Genomic DNA, 26001 nt, shown 5'->3' on the forward strand with positions numbered 1-26001 from the left:
GCACCACAGAGGCTGAATCAGGATGAGTATGAGCTTTTAAAAAGGTTTTGAGAATGAGAAACCCAAAGAGTGCGTAAAAAGGACACATTTCAGGTCAAGATGGCAGACAATGTTTCAATAATTCACAAAAAGACACTGTTAAATCTTTTATTCCCCTACTTTACTTCAAAATACAGAAACTACAAAGAGCGCAAAGGTCACATTTCAGAAACTCATTAAACTTTTCTAACAAAACAATCCTTGGCATAACTTTAATTTTTTACAAAGGCTAAATGTATCTTCCAAGGCACACCAGAGTACTATTTGAACCCGACAAAGGATATAAAAAATGCAACAAAATATGTGTCAACATGATATTAATTGTTAATATACATCAAGGCTAACGGCATCCTACCATCCCTTAAGAGCACTACAGTAGCAAGCTGACTTGGTTGGCACAGCAGGTCTTAAAGAAACTTGAAAACTACTTCCCAACTAATATCAGTTATTTTCAAAACTACAACTTATGGTCAGTGTAATAAAGTGTACTATAGTGACAAATACAATGACAAATAGCTAGTTTGCTTCTTTATCAGTACTTTAAAAAGATTTCATCCCTCTATTCATACATTCTTTAAGCTTTGGTTCACTTTTCTGCATGGCCTTGTTTTTAGTTCCACTGGCAGGAGCAGTCCAGAGGCTCCTGGAAGTTGTAGTCCACCACTGTGGCGTTGCGAGAGCAGTACAGTGTAACAGAGCGAGTTTGTAGTCCACTCTCTCGGCAGCACTTACAGAACCGGGCGTGGCTGTTGATGTTAAAGTTGAAGATGGTGGCAGACGGGCATTTCCCATCACAAGAATAGACTGTTACCTGTAAACGAAAGAGGCTGATGACATATAGAGCAATGCATAATATTTGTATAATGTTTTAAACATTTTGAGTCGGCCTCCTAAATAAGTAAGCATGCTCTCTTCTCTCACCGGCGCATTGCTCCTGCAGTCATCTTTTCTAATGGTAGTTCGAATGGCCACACGTTTGCATGTCTTACCATCCTCTTTACCTACACACATGTTCACACACAAATAAGATGCATACAGATAGACACACAATACTTTCAGAGGAATAATATTACCAACAGGACATACCATTTAACAGCAGAAAACATGAAGATGCAAGTTCAAACGTACACAAAGAAATGCCCACACACACACTGTTAAACATATTGTCACACACAAACACACTGATAATTTTACTGCAGAGATCTGTCACTCACACAGCCCTGAAAGGCCTATTGAGCAGGGCTCTTTGTTGCCCAGCAGTAGGAGCTTTTTTTGATTGACAGGTGGGTAACGGGAGGCATAGTTCTCGCAGCAGAGATCCGGCTCTCCTATTGGCTATTGACCTAAACTTAACCTTACTTTAAAGCCAATCAAAGATGGTTAAAGGGATTGTGAATAGGGCTGGAATGTATTAATACATACAATGAATTTACTAGACGGCTTATTTTGTTTCACAACTGTTGTTAACACTTTAATATGGTGAAGCTAAATAGTATATTTAACATTGCATATTGTCTGATGTACGGTTTCACACTAGAGATGTGTGCAAGGTTAGATGTTCATGTGTAGTGTGATTTGGAAGTTAACCAGAGAGGAAAAAATGTGAAAGCAATCGTAAAAATAGACTCACATTCACACAAAGCTTGAAAGTGCAAGTGGATGAGTCACTGAGTGTCCAAAGAATTATTGTAAATTGGATAGTGCAAGATGGTGGTACCTGTGTCACAGTTAGTACTACCAGTGGGGGTTACAGGATTAACGGTAAATGGTAAAACACCCACTCCAGCACCTGGGAGCATCGTCGGGATCGCAGCCGCCGGGTTCAAAGAACGTCATGAGAACACACACAAGGTTACGTTTGGTTCAGAAAACACAGTTCAGCGTCACACACAAACACACAGAGGATGGAATCAGTGCAGCTGGCATGCACATGGATTTCTCTTTTGGTCCACACCGGGCAGCTGGCCAAGGAACTCAGTCATTTGATGTACTACAAAGAGCGGCTCAGCAGGGCAAACTCCAACCCCTGCACCATCACGCATCCTCATTGTTAAAACGCTCACTGTGGAGCGCCCTGATTGGCAGAACTGCAAGGTCGCTGCAAAAGCAGGCAAGCGGGCGAGGCTGCAATCCCGAATCCACAGAGAGAGAAAACATCACCGCTGCATGTTCATTAAAGCTTCAATTCACACCAGCTAGCAATATCCTATTACTCCTTATCCTTTTAATAAAGACAAATCAAACAGTTCACAGGTCCCAAATTATATTTAATTTTTTTTTTCTCAGCTGTGCTGCCGAAAAAACAGAAAATGTTGGGACAAACTCGGAAATTAATTGAGACGGGCCAACAACAGGCTGTATCTCCACCCTTCTACAACAGGCCACACCCCCAACCACTCAGCCAATAAGCCCATCCACTGCCAGGCAACAAGGCGCTCACCCCTCTGATTGAAAGCTCAAAGCATTACCAGAAGCATCAAATAAATGTGGAGACTCACATGTCCTGCAGCAACCGTCCACATAGCTCTGAACCACACCGCCATTCTGCAAGAAGAGAGTAAGACGAGGAACTACAGTTAATGGGAAACACAATTACAGGGACACAAGAGTCCAAAATACACAATATAATACTGGTGCACCAATCAATAGTCCTACAGCTATAACTGGCAGAGAAGAAGAAGAAGAAGAAGAAGAAGAAGAAGAAGAAGAAGAAGAAGAAGAAGAAGAAGAAGAAGAAGAAGAAGAAGAAGAAGAAGAAGAAGAAGAAGAAGAAGAAGAAGAAGAAGAAGAAGAAGAAGAAGAAGAAGATTAACCTTTATTAATCCCCCTAGGGGGATATTTTGTTTTTTTCACAATAGTTGAAAGTAAATAAATAAATTGCTGTCAAAGAAAAAAATCTATAAAATGTTAGCAGGGAATGTTCAATTCTGATACTTGAATTTGTATTATATTTCATACAATTATTTCAATGATGTAAAACCTATAATGGCGCATTAGATAGACTAAACCTATCTACATGCTCTTAATGTCTTCAATTTTTTTTAAAGCACTTTGAATTGCCTTGTGTTGAAAGCTATATAAATAAACTTGCCTTGCCTTGAATGTAAACAACAATTGGCTTCAAAAGTCCAACCATGAGTTGGGATATACACTGTAGCACAGTTAGAGGTCCTGACCTGAAGACACAATGTGTCATTGAAAGGCGGGCAGACCACCCCAGAGGCCAGTATCACGGCTCCCACTGCTGTCTCCATGCAGTCGTAGCGGGTGCAGTTCTCCACCCAGGAACTCCCTGCCTGCACACACAATCAGACTCAGTACTGCTCAGAAAGTGGAGCATTGATGCATGGATGTGTTTGTTCTTACAGCGGAAAGCTCTGTTGTCCCATTTTCGTTGGTGAATGTACAGGAGACATTTTTACAGGAGCCGCAGCACACATGAGGGTCCGTAGATGTTGTATACACCTGGTGCTTTAAGATGATGCAAACGTAAAAGGGTGAGTACAACATGCAAAAAGGAAGACAATTGGATGGGGCATGTTCTATAAGCTCCAGTAAAATATATTTAATCAGACAAATGCCCCTCACAAAAATCAATCAAAAAACTCAAAATGTTGTAATATGTAGGATACATACTGGCCCACATTTTTGGGTGCAGTTGACGGATGTTATTTCCATGGCGTAGAAGCCAGAGTCTGGATCTCTCTGATGCAGGCAGTGGACGGTGTAACACAATTCTCCTTCGAAGTACTGAACCAGAGACTGGCCTGGGCCCAGCACTGTAACCCCTTGGAAAATACACACCTCGTCCTTCTCTATAAACACAAATGGAAAGTGAGTAATGTGGAGCAGTGGATGAAACAATGTCTACAGCATCAATTGTCACACTAGTCGGGTGTTACACATACGGCATGTATGCTGAGGACAGCCACAGTTAGGGCTTCCATCTGAAACCTCGACAGACACTTCCCCCTGAAAGTAAAACAGAGTGCTGACTCAACAGAATTTGCTCACTTTTTCTCCCTTATAACAAAGACTTGATTCGACATTGACTTGTAATGCAGCCTTTTTGCTGACTTACCACCTGACAGATGGGGAGAGAGCTGTCCCCACATTGGCATTCTGGGAGAGACAGAGTGGAAGTTAGAGGTGGCTTGATGTTTGTGGAAGTACGTGACAAGCATATCAACTTCTGAGATTAGTCAAAGTATCAACTCAACACACACCAGCAAAAAAATGATGTATCTGTATGTATGAGTGTTTTTGAGTGTGTACCGCAGTGGTGCCGCGGGCAGCAATGTCCCGGGACAGCAGTTTGAACCAAAGTAAGACCAGGTGCACAGGTCACAGATGATTCAGGGCACAGGTTGACATCACACACTGCAATACATAGAACAAAATATAAAAATGCCTTTGAAGACACAGACATAACAACACAAATAAACACACACTCACACGCTTACCACAATGGTACTGCGGGCAGCAGCTGTTGGTTGTGTTTAGATCCACAGCCAGAATTTCTCCATGTGAACACGTTGGAATGGGTTCAATACATGACTCACACACTGCTCAGACAGAAAACACAAGCAATACATTCAGTTGTGTTGCTGTAATTGATGGAGGTGCCAAGAATGGAGGTATAACAGATGTCCAACCTCACACCACAGACTGACCTGTGAAACACAATTAAAACGTACCACACAGGTAAGAGTAACAGCAGGATCTGGATCCTCTGACCTCCACTAAGAACTGATCTTCCCTGCAGTTGGGGGCCGACACGGGAGGACAGGCCATGGGGTCACACTCTAAGAAAGACATGTTTAGTCAAAGTTAAAATTCACATTGAAAAAGAGTATACAACATGTTTAAACACTTTGCAGGAATGAAAAGAGAACGTTGGATTTTACCACATCTGTACTCAGGGCAGCAGGACAGAGCGCTGTAACCAATCACTAGCCGGTTCCCGTTATCACAAGGTGGAGCATCACTGTCACAGATGGTCATGTTGCACTCTGACGGTAGCGAAGTAGAAAAAAAAGGAAATGTAATGAGTCATATGTTCACTGAAATTGTATTATCTTATCGTCTTGTATTTAGAAGTATACAGGTTAGCTACAAAATTGGTAAACCATCATCAGAATAATAACATAACTATAAAAGGGTGGGACTTGTAGGCGTAATTATGGGAAAAGATTAAATCATTGAATGCAATCACCAGAACTAAGTATTTGGACTCACCGCAGATCTTCTTGGGGCAGCAGGCTCCTTCTTCCAGCACATCCAGGACATACTCCCCCTCCCTCTCACACAGCGGGGTGGGGACAGAGTGGCAGTCTGGCTCCACAGCCACCACAGAGCCATTCTCCATGCACCTGTACAGACAGCAGCCGCGAGCAGAGCCATTCCACTCCTCACCAGGGGCCCGTGGGTTACCCTCATTATCTGTGCATACTGGATACAGCAGGACCAAGTAAATTACACAGTAATTGAGTCTGGGAGTAATGTAAGGCACAGTCAAAAACTAATTCAGTCTCTCCGTCAGTGCAGTTTTCATCACAAAGGCATGTAATTACTCTATCACTCACCACAGCGGTCCTCAGTTACACAGTAAGGGGAGTCAGCGCGGTGCAGGATGGTTCCACCGCGGCACACACACTCCTCTCTGATGAAGGAGCAGGTGGTCTCCTCGTAGTACTCTCTGTTCACACAGGTGCGGCTGGCGCAGGTGCTCACACACGGCTGGTACTCCTTACCAGGGGGACACCGCAATGCTACAGGATTACAGGCACTTAGCATTACAAGAGCAAATGAAAAATACAAATGAGTACATCTGCGTACGTGTGTGTAATTTCTTCGCCTGTGTCTCCTTACGGCAGAAGTTGTGTCGTCTCCAGCTGATGCAGACTTGATGTGTGTAGCAGACCGCAACGTACGCCGCCAGAAAGTCACACTGGTGATCCTTGTAGTGAAGGTCCCCCGCCCACATGATGTCGCAGAACTGCTCCGGAGAGACCTGCAGACAGACAACCAAACCAAAATCATGCAGGGATATGTCAAATATATTTCCCAATGATAAAAAACATATTGAGGAAAAAAACATTCGTGGAGCTTCAACCAAAGATTGTTGTGATTTTTTGTTGAAAAAATTGATTAACTAAATTGTCAAATTTGTTGTCATTCTTCGTCTTCAACGCATCAATCCATTAACTTTTCAATACTGACTTCATGGCAAAGTAACTTAACAGGCTTGTAAATGCTGTGTGAATACTGTAGCTACCTTGCTGTGGCATGGCATGAAGGCTCTCTGGTGGAGCATGGAGAGGCAGTTGGAGCAGTCCCCGATGGTGCAGTTGTCTCCGACCTTGCGTGTGTGTTCGGTTTCATCCGTGGTGTGGACCCTCCAGGCCTGCAGGAAGAGCACCATGTCCCCCACCTCTCTGACCACCGTACCATTGGGCAGCCTCAGGTCATCTTCAGGGTTCCCATCGCAGCAACCTGACGTCACATGTGTGTGTGTGAGTGTGTGTGTGTGTGTGTGTGTGTGTGTGTGTGTTAGAGTTATAATAAGTGGAGTGACATGATGTGTGTTTTAAACCACATAAAGAGATAGTTCTGATGTATTTAAGTGGGGTATATAGTAGATTAGATTTGATTTGATTCCATTTATGAAGGTTCTTATCCATGTTTTTTTCTGCTGCCCTGGCCCACGGCAGCAAAGTACAATGCTTTATTTTTTAAGCCTGTACTCCTGTCTGTTTCTCCAAACTGGTGCCAACCTTTATCTACTGTAGGTCATTACCTACTGACTTTGGATAAGTACCAGATTCAACCCCATTTCAAACAATCTAAACTATCCCCTTAATCACACCAAATGGCCCTCAACATTTAAAATTGTCATATCCCATAATGACTCAAGTCAAAGTGATGTTGCTGTTAGGCATTAGGCCTTTAGGTGCTGATAGCTGGCACTTAGATAAATGAGGCTGGTGATGATGTATTCAAAGCTGGTGTGTGTGTGTGTGTGTGTGTGTGTGTGTGTGTGTGTGTGTGTGTGTGTGTGTGTGTGTGTGTGTGTGTGTGTGTGTGTGTGTGTGTGTGTGGACTCACCACACAGGCCACGAGTGGGCACAGATGCATTATGAGTAGCGATGTACTGCAGCACCATGATACCAGTGCTGTGATACCACTGTATGCTGACCCCTCCAGGTGTGTGGATCAGGTACATGCTGCCTGTGTCCTCCACATAGAGAGCATGACGAGAGAATGGAAGTCTAGCAGGTCTGTAGTTTACTGTCACCTGGAGACAGCAGGACACATCAGCATACAAGAACCACATTATTTGTGTGGTATAAGTTGAACCCCTGACTGTAAGTTAGTTGTAGAAACTGACCTTGCGATCGAGTCTGTTGATTATAATTCTGTATGAGGAGGTAGTAATGTTGAGCTTCTTAAAACACAGACCGGATGTTCCACCTGTTGGACTCTGAAGGGGAAAGAAATTAAATAATGTAATGGTACAAGATAATATTCCTTAAAAAATAACAGATTTGGATGTTGATGCAAATGCAATTGAAGGGAATTCTAGTGGGGAAAGAGGCTGTACTCACGGTTCGTCTGATGGAGTTTACACTCTACAAAGGAAACAAATATTTCACAAAAAATGTAAGATGTCCTTTCAAAGAGTTCATATTACCATTACCTCTGCCAAGGAATTAATGTACTTGGTTAAGTTTGTTTGTCAGGATTACAGAAGAACTACTGGCCAGATTTCTATAGAAAGCGTGAGCCAAAAAGAACCCCTTTAAATGTGTGAGCGGATGCAAATCACATGGGGGTTATACTGTACATTCATCATTTTCAATGTATGGAAATGGCCTTGGCAGAGGTCTCCGTTCTCAGAGAGACCTTGTAAACTCTAGATGTTACCTGGCTGGTCGGACATTTCTCCACAGTGCCAATAATAGTCTCTCTGGGCAGGTTAACCAAGATGTAGGAGCCGTTATCATACAAAGCCACGTTGTTGCCATCGAATGTGATAACACGCAGGTCTGACATCACCGTGCAGCGACCTGGCAAATGGAAAATTGTATAAATATAAACATGCAACATACAAAGATCATTGCAATAAATTATGGATTGAAACCACTATATATGGCTTAACTCAATCACTGAAAAAAACGGGTTTTATTACAAACAACATATCTTACAGGGGCACTGCCACTGTGGACAGCAGGGGTCTGTGTTGATGAGCAGGGGCATGCCCACCAGACTGCACTGGGGCTGGGTCGTGTTGGAGGGACAGTGTAGAGACGAGTTGTGAAGCAGCAGATCTCCGTTGAAACAGATCAGCTCTGCACAGTCATCGATGCGGTACGAGAAGGGAGGCTGCAGAGAGAGATCATAATGTGCATATTAATAATATAAACATCTCACAAAATATAGTATTTGTAATAATATTTACAATCACATAACTCTTTTATAACCTGTTCTACATTTCTTGTGCAAGTGTCTTTTTAAAGATTAATTTCCAAATAAATGTTAGACCCCATCTCTTTTTGGATATTATATTATTTTTATTATATTTGTTTAATATACGTTTAAAAAATAAAAAGTTGTTATATCTGTTTTAGAAACGTGTAGTGTTGTCATTGAGTTCATTAACTTTTTAGCTTTATCTTTTGTTATACATTTGCTATATGAATACATTTATTATTCTTTTTCATTATTAATAAACAAAAACATTCAAACAATTTTCTTCATAATTTGTACAGATTTAAGGAAGGTGTGTTTCTGGCTGTGTTCTGAACTTTAACAACAACAGCAACACTCACTGTGCAGGGGGTGGTGGGCAGGAGGAAGGGATGTGTGGTTGTTGCCTCCTCCGTCACAGGAGAGGTTTCAGGGCTCGGGATTATTTCTGTGGTTATCGGCTCAGTCGTGAGCTCGATGGTTGTAGGAAGCGGTGCTGTGGTTGTCATAACAACAGTTGAGGGTTCTGTTGGGCTGGTGGTCTCTATTGCGATGGTTGTATCGGCGGGTGTAGTCTGAGGAGTGGTTCTAGTTTCCAGGGTTGTTTCAGAGACGGAGGTGTGGGCGGTTGTAGCGGCTGGCGGCTCTGTAGAGGGGGATGTTGGAGGGGAAGTTACTAGGGATGATAGCAATGGCGTGGTAACGGTTGTAGAGGTTGGAGTGGAAGACGTAGGAGTAGTGGGGGCTGGAGGAATAGGAGTCATGGGGACTGTAGTAGCCTCTGTGGTGGTGGGTGTAGTGACCTCTGTGGTTACCGTAGTTTGGGGAGGGGTTGTCATGGTAGTGCTGTGAGTGGTCGTCTCTGATGGGGTTGTGGGAGTGAGAGTGGGCGAAACAATAGTAGTGGGAGGAGCAGGAGGAGTTGTTGATGGAGGCGTGGTCAGTGGAGTGGTGACACCCTCTGTTGTACTGGGAGTAGTGGGAGGGGTGGTGGTGGGCATGACTGTAGTGGAGGAGGTAGTTGTTGCTCTGGTGGTGGTTGTAGTTGTAGTGGTTGTGGAAGTGGAGGTGGTTGTGGGGGTGGTAGTGGTTGTGGGCCTTGCAGTTGTAGTAGTAGTGGTAGGGGTTGTTGTGGTTGTTGGTTGTTCTGTGGTGGTTCTGTTGGACCGCGTCACATATGCAAAAGGTGTCGGAGTTGGGGGAAGAGACACACCTGGTAGAGAAGAATAATATGCTCAATACATAGTTTCAATATATTGAAATAAAAAGATTTATGTAAACCATTCAGGGTTTCCACACCTTAAAAATCGAATTCAACGATTTTTCTAGGACGCTCCAGGCCCAATTCCCTCAAATTCAAGCACCCAATATAACTTTGTTTGAGACAAGGATGACGTTTATTACTGTTACACAAGTGAGAATTTGTTTTGTAAAACTTGCAGGCTTTAATAAATACTCACAGATAACAATTAAAAATAGAAAAAGGCTTGATTGTTTAAACTGTGCTGTGTGTTTAATAAAAGAGAAAAAGTCAAAATAACTTATATTTTTGTTCTTGTACAAATCATTTTAATTCAAGCTCTTTGAATGACCCATTTCTATTTTTGTCCTTTTTCAAAAACTTTCAGGACTTGCATTTTTTTTCCTTAAAAACTTCACAGACTTTCAAGGTTCTATCTAGGGTATCTTTGGGAAGCCTGAATAATACATGTTGTGAATATTAATGACATTTAAAAAAAGAATCTGTCCTACTCACAGTCCTCTATGTAGACACATCTCCTCGTGACTTCATCAAGGACCATGTTTTTGGGACAACGCGGGAAGCAGCCCTCCACACTGCAACATACAGAAACAGTCTCAGAACCTGAGCATTGACAATGTTGGTAGCATTTAATGGGTGCTTTTAATGAGCAAAGCTTCCTACGGAGGCAGGAAATGGCAGCGCGTGGCATCTGGGTCGTTGCACGTGTGGACACAAGGGCTCGCACAGGACTGGTAGCGCCACTCACACATCATACGATAAGGTATCACAAAACTGCTCTCTACCAGAGGAGAGGGAGAACACATAATTAGTTAGTTTCTGTGTGATAGTGGACAACATGTGTGTGTCCGTGTTAGGTATATGCATGTGTTCCTGACCCTCCAGTGTGAAGCTGCTGCTGGCTTTGAACCCCTCTGAGGTGTCGTATCTCTGAGCCCGTGCAGCAGTGCGTGTCAGTATCAGAAAGGTTCCAGGTTGGCTGACAAGCTCGAAGGAGGTGTGACCTGGCAGAAACAGCCCCTGGTGCTGGGTAAAGGTTGCTCTGCGATTAAACTCTGGCCCTCGACTCCACTGCTCCAACTGAAGACGGCTGGGTCCCGACACCACAAGGAAATAGTTGGGCCTTTCTGCAGACTCCAGTGACACCACAGGAACACCTGTGAATATAAGACATGTTGGTTCATGTACCCAACATGTACAAACAAACGAGCCGTGGTACAGTGTTGCCGTGTAAATGTGGTTGCTCACGTGATGTTTTGTCCTTCTGCAAGCCGGCTGTGATCATGAAGTTGAAGAGTAAGCCTGGAGCCGGCAGCTGCCCCGGTCTCTCTCTCACCAGAGGAAACACTGAGCTGCTGGTGCGGTTCACTCCGAACATGGTGTCGTTATAAACAGCACTCACCAAGGAAAATGGGCCATCGCCTAGCTCTGTGGGGAAGCACGAGAAACAGAGGGGAAATCACTCTGGTGTCAAGCTAGCAGTGTGTAAGGTTCAGAAGAGATAAACGAACAAAAAAGCTCTCAGAAAACATATACTCATCACTCAAACATACCTTGATTATAGTATTCACAATCGTAAGCTGAAAGAGAGCAAGTTCAGAAGTTAAAAAGCTTTTAATCCGCTCTGACATAGCATGTGACTAAGAAGATGTAACTTTTTGAAAACAGGGACTGGTGACATTGGGTCACAGAGGTTAGCAGGGGTCACATCTCTGACCAACACAGAGTACTATGAGCATGTGTGTGTGTGTGTGTGTGTGTGTGTGTGTGTGTGTGTGTGTGTGTGTGTGTGCGTGTGCGTGCGTACTCACGACAGACAGAGGGCGATCTCCAGTGTATAGTGACCCCCTGTTGACAGCATTTGTGTGCATATGCAGCGATGGACGTACAGAAACACTCGCAGTCTCCCCCACGGTTACAATTGCAAGTGTCTGTCAGGCAGTTCCTGTAGAACCAGGCAACGTCCACCTGGAGGGTGTGCACAGTATGTATACATGGTTCATAACAAAAAACACACACACACACAGACACATACTGTTAATACACACAGAAAAAATCATAGAAGGAAGCAGGTCAATCTCGCTGGGGGAAACTGTTCAGGGGGCGAGTTGTTTTCAATAATTCAGACAGTGGAAGAGTGATGAGATATCAGGACAAAGGAATGTGGGTCAACCTCTGGTGCAGAGGGGATCAGATGAGCTCCATGACACACAGACAAAACGCATCAGCTATGAGTTGGTCCATCCAAAGGTTAGCTGTGCCTCTGTGTTAATGACACTGTAACGGACTAAAACAGACCCTTTCATCCCATCAAAACGTCAATTTGTTCTTTAATTTTGTTTATTTTAGAAGAAACAAAGTAATAATGAGACATTGTGAGAGCCAAAAAGCTATTTTTCCTCTGTAGTCTCTGGTCAAGGTGACAATTAGGCATACATTTCAAAAGGTTGGATAAGGACACGCAGTATTAAAAAGCAGAAGAAGCTGTAATGACATATTTTAATACAGAACAGCATTGCACACAGCAGTTAAGAGTCTAAACAATAAACCATTAAAATCAAATTATTTAAAAAACTATAATTGTAACACAGCTGACAACAAAGACATTTGAAAAAGTAATGTTATTAGTTCTTGTGTCCATCGTGTTTATCTCTATCGAAAGTGAAGAACTCCAGAAGAAGTGAATGAAAGTGTTTATCTTTGGCTACAGCTTTTGTGAGCTGGCCCCTGTACTATGGTATATACACAGCTCCATCTACTGGCCACATAGAGAACTACAATACTGTAATAAAACCTATGCAGTAAGTGTGTGTGTGTGTGTGTGTGTGTGTGTGTGTGTGTGTGTGTGTGTGTGTGTGTGTGTGTGTGTGTGTGTGTGTGTGTGTGTGTGTGTGTGTGAGTGTGTGTGTGTGTGTGTGTGTGTGTGTGTGTGTGTGAGTGTGTGTGTGTGTGTGTGTGTGTGTGTGTGTGTGTGTGTGTGTGTGTGTGTGTGTGTGTGTGTGGTTAGCCTTGGATCTGGTTTGGTAATTAGTATGAGGAACAATGTATTTGCTGCCATCAGTTAGGAGTCTTTTCCCATAACCCTACCAACCCCTACTCCCCTGGTGCAAGCAAGATAACCTTTCCATAGCACCCTCTTTATGGACATGTGTGTGTGTGTGTGTGTGTGTGTGTGTGTGTGTGTGTGTGTGTGTGTGTGTGTGTGTGTGTGTGTGTGTGTGTGCGTGCGTGCGTGTGTGCGGGTGTGTGTGCGCATCACTTAAATGGGACTCACCACATTGTGACAAGGTGCAAAGACATCGCTGTAGAGAAGAGCACACTCCCTCTTGGCGTACGGCTGTCTGCCTAAATCGCCTTCGCACGGTCGCTCAACTACATGGTCACTTTCACACTAAACACACACAAAACACACACAATAGGTGATCGAGTGTCTGATTACTCTTAAATATCACAGTGGCCTCGAGGGAGACCAGCACATATAAATTACAGGAGCAACAGAGGGCTAGAAAGTAAGAGTGAGTGGGAGATACTCAAAGGGAAAGAGTGAAGAGGGCAAGGGAAAAATCAATGGAGGAGAGGACAGATTCTCACCTGTCCCAGGGACCAGCTGTCTCCAAAGGTCTGGGCATTATTGACTTCCATGTGGCTGGATGTGGTCATGTCATTCACTGTCACACTGTCAAAGTTTCCACATAGTCCACTGAGTAAGCCCTAAATGGTGAAATAAAAAAACGTTGAGCCATGTTTCCAATTTCAATTCCTAATACCAGATCACATAAATATACCTAAGGTAAAGGACACAACAAATGTTTTATTTTGCAAGATGTACTCCTTGTCCGGACCTTCCAGCGGGGTCCAGCTCTGATGTGTACAGTAGTCTTGCGGTCCCAGAGGATGGTCATGTCCTGACTGGAGAAGTGGACCACAGTGTAGTAGCCGGCTTTCCAAAGCTCAAATTCTGAACCGCGTCCTACAACAGAGGACGGGCTCTAAGGCAGGACAAACAAGGTAGATTCATATTAGCAGAAGGAATCACTGGATATATTTGAATATGTTTTTTTTTAAATATATCTAAGAGAGTAAAAGAAGAGAAACATGAACACAGCTTGATAGGTAAATCGAGACCGTACAGGGTTGCCAGAGTTGTCGGTGAAGTAGATCTTGGTGAGTCCCACGTGAACGACAAGTATTTTCATGCACACAATGCCGCTCTCATAGCAGTCTTTGTTTTGGGCAACAATGGACACCTCGGTTTCTCCTAGGCTCTGGTGACAGGAGAAGAGACAATATTACTCTTTGGATGGAAGAAAGTCTCCTCAGATCCTCTCATTTCATTCCTATTCCTTCAATGAGGAAACAGTGTCATCGGGAAGTATGAGAGGTGACAAGAAAAGGAAGCAACTCTATTCTATTAAGACACAGCCCTGACCTCCATTATGTTCAGGTCTGTGCGGTGGCCGGCGGCCTGTTGGGTCTGATAGGAATGTCTGTTCTGCTAATTCTAATTCTATATCCCTGGGAGCGCAGGAGTCCTGGGGTTTGAAGTGAACACTGGTCTCTTTGTGCCGCTCCAGCTTTGCACAAGGTCTGCTAGCATTGCCATGGTGCAAACCCACCAGCTCACACACACCTTAATCTGCTCTAATTAAACACAACTCTCTCTTCCAACATTTTGCCCCAGATCCAAATCAGTCATTACCGGGAAACCCAGAGTAGGCTCCTCCCTTAAACTCAAACACATGCCATCTTCTTTGACATCACCACCTGATTATCTTCCATGTGCACAAACTGAATCTATAAATGTGTCAAGTCAATTATATCATTGTACACCCTAATTTACACATGCAACACTGTACACACACACACACACACACACACACACACACACACACACACACACACACACACACACACACACACACACACACACACACACACACACACACACACACACACACACACACACACACACACACACACACACACAATCGACTCACTTTGAGCAGATAGACCTGACAGTCAGAGTGGTAGTCGTACTCAAGGCCATCGAAGGTGTGGTAGTGTCTGTCGCTGTAGACAGTACACACAGCTGGACATGGTGAGTAGCTGCAGTTAAAATAGCCACGGTGACACACACTGAGGAGACGGACAGATGGACACACATGAGAAGAGTCAAAAGAAATAAGGAAGATACAATGTTATGTCCTGAGATACAGGCTGTTACAAAGTAGTGCATCATTTTGACTTTAATTTTGACTTTGACTGATAATCCTGGATGAAAAATGATATGTACTAATTGAAGGAACACAATAATTGGCTCACTCTTTTTCTAGTTATGGCGAATTCACATGGGGAGTAAATTAAAGGTGTGTACCATTTGTAACATGGTGTTTCCACATTTTCTCCAGGCAGGTATTCAAGGCCCAGCCAGGCACAGGGGCAGTTTTCTGGGTAGTAGCATTCACTGTGGTGCATCACTAGCCTTCATAGGAAACACATTAACATTAATAACCCATAATGCAGTAAGTGATCTTAACAGTTTTGTCAGTAAAACATAAATGTTACTTGAAATGTAGATTTTGAATACAGTTGGGAATTATAGGTGTGGAAAGTAAATAAGATAACCTTCCACTAGATATTGTCAAGGTGGCCATGACGGAGGTTTTTAATCTGCAACTGACAAAAGTATACAGTACTGTGTGTGCATGCTCAGTCAGTCTACCTTGAATCAGTACAACTTGAAAACATTAAATCTGTAGTTCTACCCATTGATTACAAATTAATCCTGACTATCTTCCAGACAGCCTCTGGCTTAAACAATCTGCAAATAGATTTTTATAGGCTGAAACCTCTGGAAGGTAGGAAATCAATCAAAAGCGTATGTGAATTTTTTACCAAGTGGGCTTAAAAAATGACTTTTTATGTCTTGAAAAACAGAAATACACATGAATATTGGAGGCCAGCAGGTGCCTGTGTTACCCTGGAGGGCAGACACAGCCAGGGACACACGGTGTGTTGGGAGGGCAGGTGAGGTTCAACATCAGGTTACGACAAGTTGGTGCACACGCTACCCCTCCTCTCTGCTCAGTGCAGCTGTGGTACACTTTGCCCTCTGGACACTCTCCAACCTCTACACTATCTTCCTCTGCAATAGGCGCGCACACACACACACACACACACACACACACACACACACACACACACACACACACACACACACACACACACACACACACACACACACAGAACAAAATCAATGCCACAATCACCGTAGACATCAAACAGTTAGTCATGGGAAACAAGCTACAACCACAGACATAAGACTCTTGATTTCAGCAAGAGGGACACAGCCTGAAACGGCACTTTGTTGTTTAGAAAGAACGAGAGCAGGGACTGAAGGGAGGGGGGGTTACCTTTTTCCTCTGGCACACACTCCATCTTCCCATTTCTGCACAGGCTGATAGAGGGGACAGGAAGGGAGAAAAAACAGAGGTGAGTGTTTGGGAAAGCGGGTAATGTTATCAAACACAAGGTTAGTTAAAGTGCTCTACGTCTCATTTGACAATCACTTAGGCTCTGATTGCTTCTCGAGTGTATCTGACAGTGTGTGTGAGAGAGGATGTCACACTGTGTGCACTGCAGCCAAGAAAGCAGCCCAAAGTGAGTTTTTTAAAACTTTTTAGTAGAAGTTAAGGCCAGCTGTGACTCACCAGGGGCCAGAGGCGCTGAAGGTCACCTCCCCTGGCTGTGACACCCCACCCATAGAGTAACAGTGACAGTGAGACCTGTGGAGAAAATCACAACATTATTTTAATTACATTACATAAAGACTGTGATTTCTGTGCGAGTGTTTGCCTGTACTGTTTATGTGTGTTGCTGCCGAATATAAATTGATGACTATTGTTAGGAAGATTAATGAAGTCTTACAGTTGCACACAGCGCTGCCGCACATCGTCATGGTAACTGCCAGCTGGACAGCCACACCCCTCGGCACAGTCGTTAGGGTCACACGTCTCCGTGCTCGATAGAGCACGGCAGTCCCGCCCGCAAGACGACACACAAGAGTGGTACAGCATTCCTCCAAGACACACCAGTCCTGTATCTCACACACACACACACACACACACACACACACACACACACACACACACACACACACACACACACACACACACACACACACACACACACACACACACACACACACACACACACACACACACACACACACACACACACACACACAGTAAGGCACATTTTGTGTGAGCCACATCAAACAAAAAAGTGATGGGCAATAACGTTTTCTGATTCCTTTAAACTATTTTGGGTCATACATTCAATTTTATTTTCAAACAGTATGGATAAAAGCAACCCAAATACTGACCGCATTCAGGGACGTGTGATCCTAAGTCAACGTTGACGCTGTGTTTGGAGCAGAGGTAGGCGTAGTGAGCCAGTGCTGTGCACAGACAGCTGCTCCCACAACGACAGGCCTGGTAGCGGCACTGCTGCTGGAAGATGTTTGGACTGATGTAGCCATGACAGGGGGCAAACACGCTCCCCATGAGCACCTCACACTGGGATGCATAGAATACTAGAATACACACACACACACAACCCTGTTTAACACATTTGAAAGTTTAGTCTGAACAAACGTGATACCCTGCAATTAAAACCAGTATATCTCACAGTATCAGTTAGATTGTTTGGCTGTGAGTTGCAGAGTGGTGGATTTATCAGCTGTGAAAAAGCCCCTCTACACTGTTGGCCTAAAGGAGCAATTTAGGGTTCATTATCTAAGGATACTTCCACATGTCTATTACCCCCCTGAAAAAGACTACTCACATGCTTCTACTCATGAACGAGAGACTTGTTGGTAGATTTAATTTTGTATAAAGAAAATCCTGTATTGTTGCTGCTTTGAGCACCACAACCTGTGTGTTATTTAGTGCCATTATTTTTTAGAGAAGGCAGACAACTCTCAACCCGATATCTCTAACACTGTGCAACCACATCAAACACCATTTACAACAATGTCAAAACAGGTAACAGGTCAATGCTAGGTACATTCTTTAGCTTGGTAGATTTCATGCCAACCCTCACCCTTTCCATTTTCCATTAAATTAAAGAAATAAATGACAGGTAGGCCTACTTCCAAAATAATATGAGAACAGATTAAGTCATTGTTACCATTATGCTGGTTCATTTCACATGGGTCTATGATTGGCAGGTTGACTGGAGCGACACAGGCAGATGAAACCTTCCAAGCATTTGCATGAAGCTGAGGAGTGCCCTCTATCATCCCTGCAGGGGACCTACACACACAATGTACACACACACATATGTACACAAACAGACAAACATAGTCAGGTAAAGTGACATTTTTAATATTGATCTATAAATGGATAGCACTTGCTCACAGGAAGTCATCTCGTAGATTTCCATTGAAGGTTCCACATAGTCCCAGTGTATGTCCATGCCATTGGCTTTCCAGCTGGAGGTAGACCCGCCCCCCTCGACCATCATAATGCATCCTCAGACCAATCCCTGCCTTCAGCTGTGTAAACACTGAGGTCAGCTTCCGCACATCCACTGAATCTACAAACCAGCAAAAGACATCCAACTAGTGTTCATATTGTCAGACATTTTATTAATTTAAAGTCCTGTGTCGTTGAGCATTTTAATTGTATTTATAGTACCTCATGCTCCTTTCAGTCAAGTTTAAGTTTTAAAAAAGTCCACTTGACGTCCTTATTGGAGGCACGCAGGACAGGACAGGACTGGTTTGTTTTGTGTTTGTTTCTGGTTTGTTTTGTGTTTGTATATTTATTTGATGTTTTGTGAGCTTATCTCTCTGTACAGCACTTTGGTCTGGAGGTTTTAAAGTGCTATATAAATGAAGTTGGATTGGATTGGACACCAGTTTACTGCATTCAAATAATTAAACGCTAAAATATTTCATCCTCTATTTTCTGTCAACAAAAAAATAATAATGTTTTAGTTTCTTTTTTAGCTAAAAAAAGGTTTAAGGACTTCAGTACCGTCAAGTCATCGTCTTGAAAGGAGTTTTACGAACACAGTCATACTTTTTATAAACTAACTGAACACTGCATCAAACACATGATCAAAGAGGAAATTACTATAAAAGAAGATACGGACAATAATTATGTTTCATTAAAGTATAAAAGACATTATTTCAGTTTGATCTGACTGCATTTGGTGTATCAAAGAGAATTGATGATTTCCTACCATCGATATAGGGCAGGACAGGCACCGGGTTGACACCGATGATCACCTCCCCCTCTCTGGTCAAAGTGATCTGACGACTCACATCTTCATCCAACACCACTGTCACCGACTGAATACACACCTGGTGCTGTAGACACACACACACACACCATACGGTTATATCAATGTAGAAAGGAAACGGCATCATTGGTAAGTGTGTGAGCATGTTTTTAAGCAAGCAATCATACCTCTGAACAGGTAGTATACTGCAGCGTGACTGAGAACCTGCTGCCGCTGCGGCTCTTTGCCAGGACGTACTGACACGTCCCCGGCTGGAGAAACATCCTACCATCAAATGTGGTCACAAACATGTCACCTACCACCGAACACTCCACTGAGAAAGGACAAGAGGTAAGGTAATTAAGAGTTATTATGGTCAACTATACAGTAAACGAATAGATATCAGCAGGAAATGTTGGCAGCATTACTAACATAAAGAAATGTTACATACTGTCAATAGCAATACAAAAATCTATTTTCACATTAGGCATAAATGCTACATAAATTAAGCTATGAATTATAGAAATAAACTCATTCTTTAACTATGTTTGAACCCTCAGAATATATGTGAGTGCTCTTAAATTGGATTGAGGTTGAACATTTGAGGACAATTATTATTATTGTTTTTTTTCTTAAATGTTACTTTTAAATATGCAAGTGAGGCATTATCTAATGCTGACATTTTTTGGGGGAATTTAGGAGAAATCTACAGATGCTGAAAGACAAAGTGTCATAAAATGAACAACTTAATGTGTATTAGTTTTCGTTGCACTTGTCTGAAAGAACATGGTAAAACAATGTTTTTTGGGTGTAGTGTCTCGCCTTCATAATTATATCATTTTTTTTTTTACAGTAACTGTTCTGAAAGCAGAAACTCACCTGTGCAGTTGTTCTCGGTGCAGTTCCACACTCCTCCCATGCACACGCTAACAAAGAACATTCAGTAGGTTAAGGGCACACTGCCAAAGCTACAGTATATGCTATTTGCAAATCACATGTAAACACTTACCAAACACTACATCCTTGTTGAAGTACATGTCCTTGTACATATGACGTACCATGGTAAACACATGGACACTGAGAGACAGCGATACACGTTCCATTTTGTAGGATAAGACCTGTGGGAAAGAACATTGCAATTATAGTAAGTTCAGAGGTCAGTCAACTAGACATAATTAGGTTGACATTTAGGAAGATAATTAAATACCATCTGGGCAGTAGCAGCCGTCCAGACAATGCAAGTTGGTTCCCAGGCACTCTTTCTCAAATGTACAGGTGGGCGGACAGCAACTGATACAGTCTCTATAGACAAAACTCTCCTCACAGCCATCATCTACAAACAAACAAACATACAGTACCTGAGTTACACAAAGACAGATTACAGGACATGAGCATGGAATAATGTGTATTTAATATGAATGCATTTGGAGCTGCAGTAGTAACTTACTACAAGAAGGGAAACTGTCCCTCCACTCTCTGACTGGATATCCAACATGTGAGCAGGCTCGGGTGTACTCAACCAACGCTCGACAAAATGTTTCCTCGTCATCAGATCTGGAAAAAAAAATAGAAATCAAGCAGACATGAAAGGTTTTTGGGGAAACTGCATTTATTGTTTTTTCAGTCTCAACAACTGAAGCATATAGTTTTCCTAGTGACGAGAGGTTTACTCTGTTAACTGTGATTACATGTCAATAGTGAGAGTTTTTACTTACATGCAGAGGTCAGACACACAGCTGGCCACAAAGGGATTTGGGTCAATGTTTTCATGACAGGACAGGAACGGGAAGAAGAGAAGTGCACTGCATTTCTCTATGGCATCCTGCAGAAATTCCCAGTAAATAAAGTATGATGGGAATTTAAAGCACATTACATTATACACAAAAAAAGAACAGCAGAACAAACAAATAAACAAAGGACCAAGCCCTTTCAACCTTAACAGAGATGCCAGTTTTTTGTGAAGGGTAACTTGAGTAGTGAAGTGACTAGTTTCACAAACATGGGAGAAAAGTGTCCAGGTTAAAAAGTACCAAGGTTACCCTTTAAGATATAATCATGCAAAAGCTAACTTAGCTAGTATCTGCTATCAGGTACAAAATATTGGTTTAACACACAATTGAGTGAAATAGTAATACCGAGTATAAACATTGCTTTTATGAGGTCTTACATCCATGTCTGACTCAGAGTGGCAGGGCCCATTGAAGTCACTGTCTACTGAGGGACAGGCTCTCTCATGAGGCAGGTCCACTGCCCAGCTGTTAGCAAACACTGCAGGCTCGTCTGTCCGAATGCCTAAAAAACACATCCACCACATATTCAGTATGTATGTTCATCGAGCACACGAACGGCAAAAGCACACAAAAAAATGAATAGTAAAGCACATTCACAAGACACTGTACAGTTGACTATTTAACCATGTATACAATAACAATACGAAAGACATGGTGAATTTACATACATCTTTATTGTCATCAAACAAGAGGAAATCTGATCAAAACTCTTTGTTTATAGATGCACCATGGCAATACTATGTTTATGGTCGGATCCCTTCTACTTGTTACTCTCTTCCTGGGAGCTCTTCCTCCCTCTACGGGACAGCTTTCTGCTCAAAGAAGTGGGGGACAGCAGGTCATATTTCCAGTCATTTCAGGAAGAGTTATTGCTCCTTCCAGCCATTGAAACCAGAACTATCAGTTCTCCCCTATCCTTTCACTTTGGTCTCTCCAGGTCCCAGCGCTACAATAATTGGCAAGAATCAGTGCTGAGTGTATAATCATAATAATTGAGGTTATTGTTGGTGCTGAGTGAAGGAATAAGAGGATGAGGGGGCCGGTAAGGCCGGTCTTACCACGGGATGTGGTGAGATCATCCCCGGCAAGATGGTTGAAGTTCCCACACAGACCACAGGGAGCCCCCTGGTGCTCCTCGCTCATCTTCAGGTAGACCCCCGAGCCTCCATCCCAGGCCAAAGAGAAGCCAAACACACTCTTCACCAGAAGATAATCTGCCAGTCGCTCAATAAAAACACTGCCCACAGTGTGAGGGAGACTCAACCTGAGATTAAAGAGACAGACGTGGCAGAGAAAGTAAACTTCGTGAAAATCATAATGGTGATGGTATGAAATACTATATATATATTTTCTTATGGTTTCAGCAAGAAGTTTTTATTGAATAGTCTGAAAATCTATCTGAACTTTTCTTACAGCAGAAATGAAACCCATGCACACACACACGCACCTGCGGCCTCCCTGGTGGACCTGATATCCAGAGATGTGGATCTCCTCCTCATTTGGGAAGAACAGACTGAGAGCTCTGGGGCATGAATACACACTTCTGTCACACACTCTGCTGTTGTGGACCTGAGGACATGTAAAAACCATGGAAGAGAATGAAAGGGTCACTGAGGAATTAGCATGGAAATGTCTTTACTTGTATTTATTTATCTTCTACAGTTTTCTTTGTTAAAATAGAATCAATATGCTTCTTTGATTACACATGTATCTACATGGGTTTTCAATACAGCAGTGGGTAATTTCTCTCTTTATGCTCTTACCCACACCGTGTACTGTGGTGCAGCTGAGTGGCAGTCCTGGGCTAGGATATAAGAGCAGGTTCCCGGGTAGAAGAAGTAGATTCCATCAAATGTCTCGTAGTGGTGCTGACCCCACGACCTGCAGATCCCGTCTCTATCCTGGCCCTGGTTAGGTACTGAGAGGAAAATGGGCAATTCCCTCAGACAACATTCTCGTGATGATGAAGGGGATCAGTTTCATGTGGTAACACAAATGGATTTCAGTGGAAATTGACACTTGCTCAAAGTCATACATTCTATCTCTTTTATCATCTTTATATCTTTCACCATCTTTAATTTCATTTAACTTATCAGTGGAAAATGAGTGCCTTTCTCAAAAAAAGCCTCTTGTTACAGGAAATCCCCGTAACTGGTGATGCCAAGATGCCGCTTAAGACCCTTCCCAAAATCTGAGGGAGTGGGGGTGTTTGATAGTGAGTCATGTCCTTTAATCTGATCAGCGCAAAGCTTTACATGCTGGTAAGAAATCTGAAATTGCCTGTTCCCTGTTTTGTAAATGATTCTTTACACATTTTAATCACCAGAAAATTCCAAATCTTATTTAACATTTTTAGAACTGTGGCATCAGCTCGGTAATCCTAATCTTCAAAATGTACATTGAAGCTTTGAAGCTTGATTATGAGTCTAAGATGAGGCTTATCCTTTAATGCTAATGTCTATTCCAGGATTTCATTTCAAGTATCAGTTCAGTTACAAGTCCCTAAGGGGCTATATTGTTTCCAACAGGTGGGCCAACATCAAATTAGTTTGTTGAAATGAAAAAATGTCTTTACATGTACAATAATTCTGACTTCAGATCTCCTGATAACTGTATAAGGAGTCTGTTCAGAATATAGAAACTAGAAACTCCATCACTCAACCCTGACCCTATTTCCTTAGTGCACATGATTCAAAGAGAGATAGGGAGGGAAATAGAAAGAGAGAGACGGATAGGGAAATCTGATAATTAATACTGGAGTGTGTGCATGTAATTGTTGTTTGTTGAATGACACACATTCCTGTATAACTGAGTGTGTAACTGTATAGTGTATGCCGTTATTAAAAAGTTGTACACCTGCTAATCACATACTCTGTTGCATACAGGAAGGGTGCTTATCAATCAAGAATATGGTTTCCATGTGGATGATATTCTGATAAATCTGATTTGAAGATTTGATAACAAAGGAAGACATACACTGTGCGTGTGGTAAATTGTGTGTGTGTATATTACTCACTGATCTGGCAGCGGTCTCCCAATGCCTGGAACTGAGCACAGTCACACACACCGCTCTCCTGACACCAGCCACCATTGAGGCAGCCACAATATTCTGGGGGAAAAAAAACACACACCTCATGATCACTTAGCCCAGTTTATCTGGGTAATGATAGTTTTAATCTTCTGTTAATGCAATAATGGAAGCTTCAGAAGTTGTGTAATTACCTGAAGAGGAATCTCTGGCTGTGTAGTTGTGTAAAATGCTGCGTGGTAGACCACCCTCCGACAGCAGAGGTCTGTATGTCTTGGGAAACAATTAACACTTAAAATAGTTCTCAAGCTTTAACCACATCAATGACACATTTCTGTACTGTTGGTGACCTGTTGTAAGCTTAGAGTTGCGTCAGGCTGAGTGGGAGAAAGTGTATGGGTTTGTGAGCAAGTCTCATTCGTTACAAAGACAGCTTTGTGCCGTTTAAGGTGTTGTGCGCATGAGGGTGCCCTGACCTCCTCTGGTTCTCTTAGGTGTAGTGTACCAACCTCCTCCCCAAGGAGATCCCGTTTCCTCCGAAGTGCATTAGCTCTTCTGCACACACACAAACATGCACATTAGTGGGAAGAAACAGTCAGAGGGGAGACTTAAGTGCACTTTACACCACTTGAATTCAGAATCCAAACTACTCTTAACTGAACCCTCACAGGCACAAGTGCACATGCACAAACACACTCTAACACAGTCTCTGCCACACACTCTAGTGACAGAAACATAAATGGCAAATCATTTATCAGTGTCAGCCTGTACAATTGGATGATCTTTTTGCTCAATAATATTAATTATATGTTTACCATACTGTTTGACAGAATCACAATTTAATTCCTTTGATTTACCTTTGTAGTCTTCCTTCAGCCACTGAAAGTCGGCTCTGAGCTCCTAAACACAAAATAAAACAACATACAATTTTAAAAGTAAAAACTCTTTGTAATTTGGTGAAAGGGAGGTCCAGATGTAATAAATAAGAAACATTAAGTCGCATATATGACATTTATTAGGATTAAACAGTGAGGACACAATATAATAGGGAGGGGCATTTTAAAACAATGCAGGCTAGGCTTTATTGTATAGGTAAATTACCTGTGACAGATGATAAAGAAAATCAGAAATGTAACTTAAATAATATTCCAAAAGAGCTTGTAGTACAAGGGTATTGTGACTCAAAGAATATTGACTATTAGATCCAATAATATACCACTATGTTGTGTAATATATAGTTCACACTCACATCTGTGTTTAGCAAACTTTTTAGCAGGACAATTATACCATTTTGGAGGAGAGAAACTATCATACTCACCCTCAAGTAACAGCAAGTGGGAGATTGATAACGACATAAGAAGAAATCGTTTCACTGTCCACTTTAAGTTCATCTCAGAGTCCGAAAGGAAGTCCCGCCGAAACGTTAACGGTGCATCTCAATGGTCCCGGAAGGGAAGGTTTCAGGATGTGTGTTAGCTCCGGGACGATGCCTGGTCTTTCCTATAACTCGGTGAAACCTACCTGGTGGCGACAGCCCCTCTGAGCAGGTGACGACCAGCCTCCACCTGTGTGGGCAGATAAGCTGCTCTCTGTCACTCCAACATTCTCAGCCAGCACACACAGACTGGGTTTTTAGCCTCAGTGGTATTTGTGATAGTGTGTCGCTCCATCACAGAGGTTTTCCCTCTAAAGTTACATTTCTGTCTGACCACATGTCATGACCTGCGTATGACAACTTCTGACGTGAACATTAGCGGATCAGAACTGCGTTGCCAATGAGCTAAATAGAGGGCAGAAAGTTTCATTTAACTCGCTAATTGCACTTGTAACACGAGATAGCTTTAGTTAAGCTAGTTAGCTGGGTGTAAACTGTCTCTGTCTCTGAACTAAGTAGGATAAATATCTGTTGTAAATATTATATATTTTTATGTTTTGATCAAACAAAGAGTAAGGGGGATTATTTTCTGGCTGAAGATAATTAACTATACAATATTTAATGTTTTTATTCAAATATGAATTATTTCTAAAAATGTAGGCCTACGGAGAAAAAAAACGCTATTAGCCTACATGCCTGGCAACCTGAAGCTCAGTTCTGTGCTCATAGTCATTTCACCACCATTTTCCAA

The 26001-nt window shown here is 42.5% G+C and overlaps 1 protein-coding gene across 1 annotated transcript; it reads right to left on the reverse strand.

Moving 5' to 3' along the window:
• Window positions 1-139: 139 nt before the first annotated feature.
• otogl (otogelin-like) lies at window positions 140-25461 on the reverse strand. Its single transcript, XM_034084495.2, has 57 exons — window positions 25194-25461; window positions 24733-24775; window positions 24385-24430; window positions 24070-24148; window positions 23864-23956; window positions 22611-22765; window positions 22295-22416; window positions 21906-22111; window positions 21225-21349; window positions 20773-20879; window positions 20505-20611; window positions 20265-20390; window positions 20067-20175; window positions 19937-19983; window positions 19246-19391; window positions 19019-19145; window positions 18190-18367; window positions 17960-18084; window positions 17154-17363; window positions 16697-16865; window positions 16480-16554; window positions 16183-16226; window positions 15749-15914; window positions 15144-15251; window positions 14767-14905; window positions 13900-14034; window positions 13612-13758; window positions 13361-13480; window positions 13044-13160; window positions 11581-11737; window positions 11323-11349; window positions 11018-11197; window positions 10648-10926; window positions 10433-10550; window positions 10265-10344; window positions 8871-9721; window positions 8247-8424; window positions 7966-8108; window positions 7647-7670; window positions 7430-7522; window positions 7147-7336; window positions 6317-6534; window positions 5911-6052; window positions 5625-5810; window positions 5278-5490; window positions 4947-5051; window positions 4737-4844; window positions 4503-4604; window positions 4315-4419; window positions 4121-4161; window positions 3948-4011; window positions 3676-3854; window positions 3406-3510; window positions 3216-3335; window positions 2538-2583; window positions 961-1040; window positions 140-850 (listed from the first exon to the last, which is right to left on the reverse strand). Exons 1-57 carry the CDS (start codon window positions 25264-25266, stop codon window positions 650-652), a joined length of 7779 nt encoding a protein of 2592 aa, XP_033940386.1. The 5' UTR covers window positions 25267-25461; the 3' UTR covers window positions 140-649.
• Between the last annotated feature and the right edge of the window lie 540 nt (window positions 25462-26001).

Source organism: Pseudochaenichthys georgianus, chromosome 6, assembly GCF_902827115.2.
Source record: "Pseudochaenichthys georgianus chromosome 6, fPseGeo1.2, whole genome shotgun sequence".
NCBI lineage: Eukaryota > Metazoa > Chordata > Actinopteri > Perciformes > Channichthyidae > Pseudochaenichthys > Pseudochaenichthys georgianus.

What these genes read in the sequence shown, in the direction of transcription:
- otogl (XM_034084495.2), bottom strand. Translation starts at nt 25,266, where the DNA reads ATGAACTTAAAGTGGACAGTGAAACGATTTCTTCTTATGTCGTTATCA. An exon ending in CGGCAGCGCTGTGTGCAACT is followed by an intron (nt 16,555 to 16,696) that starts GTAAGACTTCAT and finishes TTTTCTCCACAG; the next exon opens with GTCTCACTGTCACTGTTACT. An exon ending in ACTGCAGGAGCAATGCGCCG is followed by an intron (nt 851 to 960) that starts GTGAGAGAAGAG and finishes TTTCGTTTACAG; the next exon opens with GTAACAGTCTATTCTTGTGA.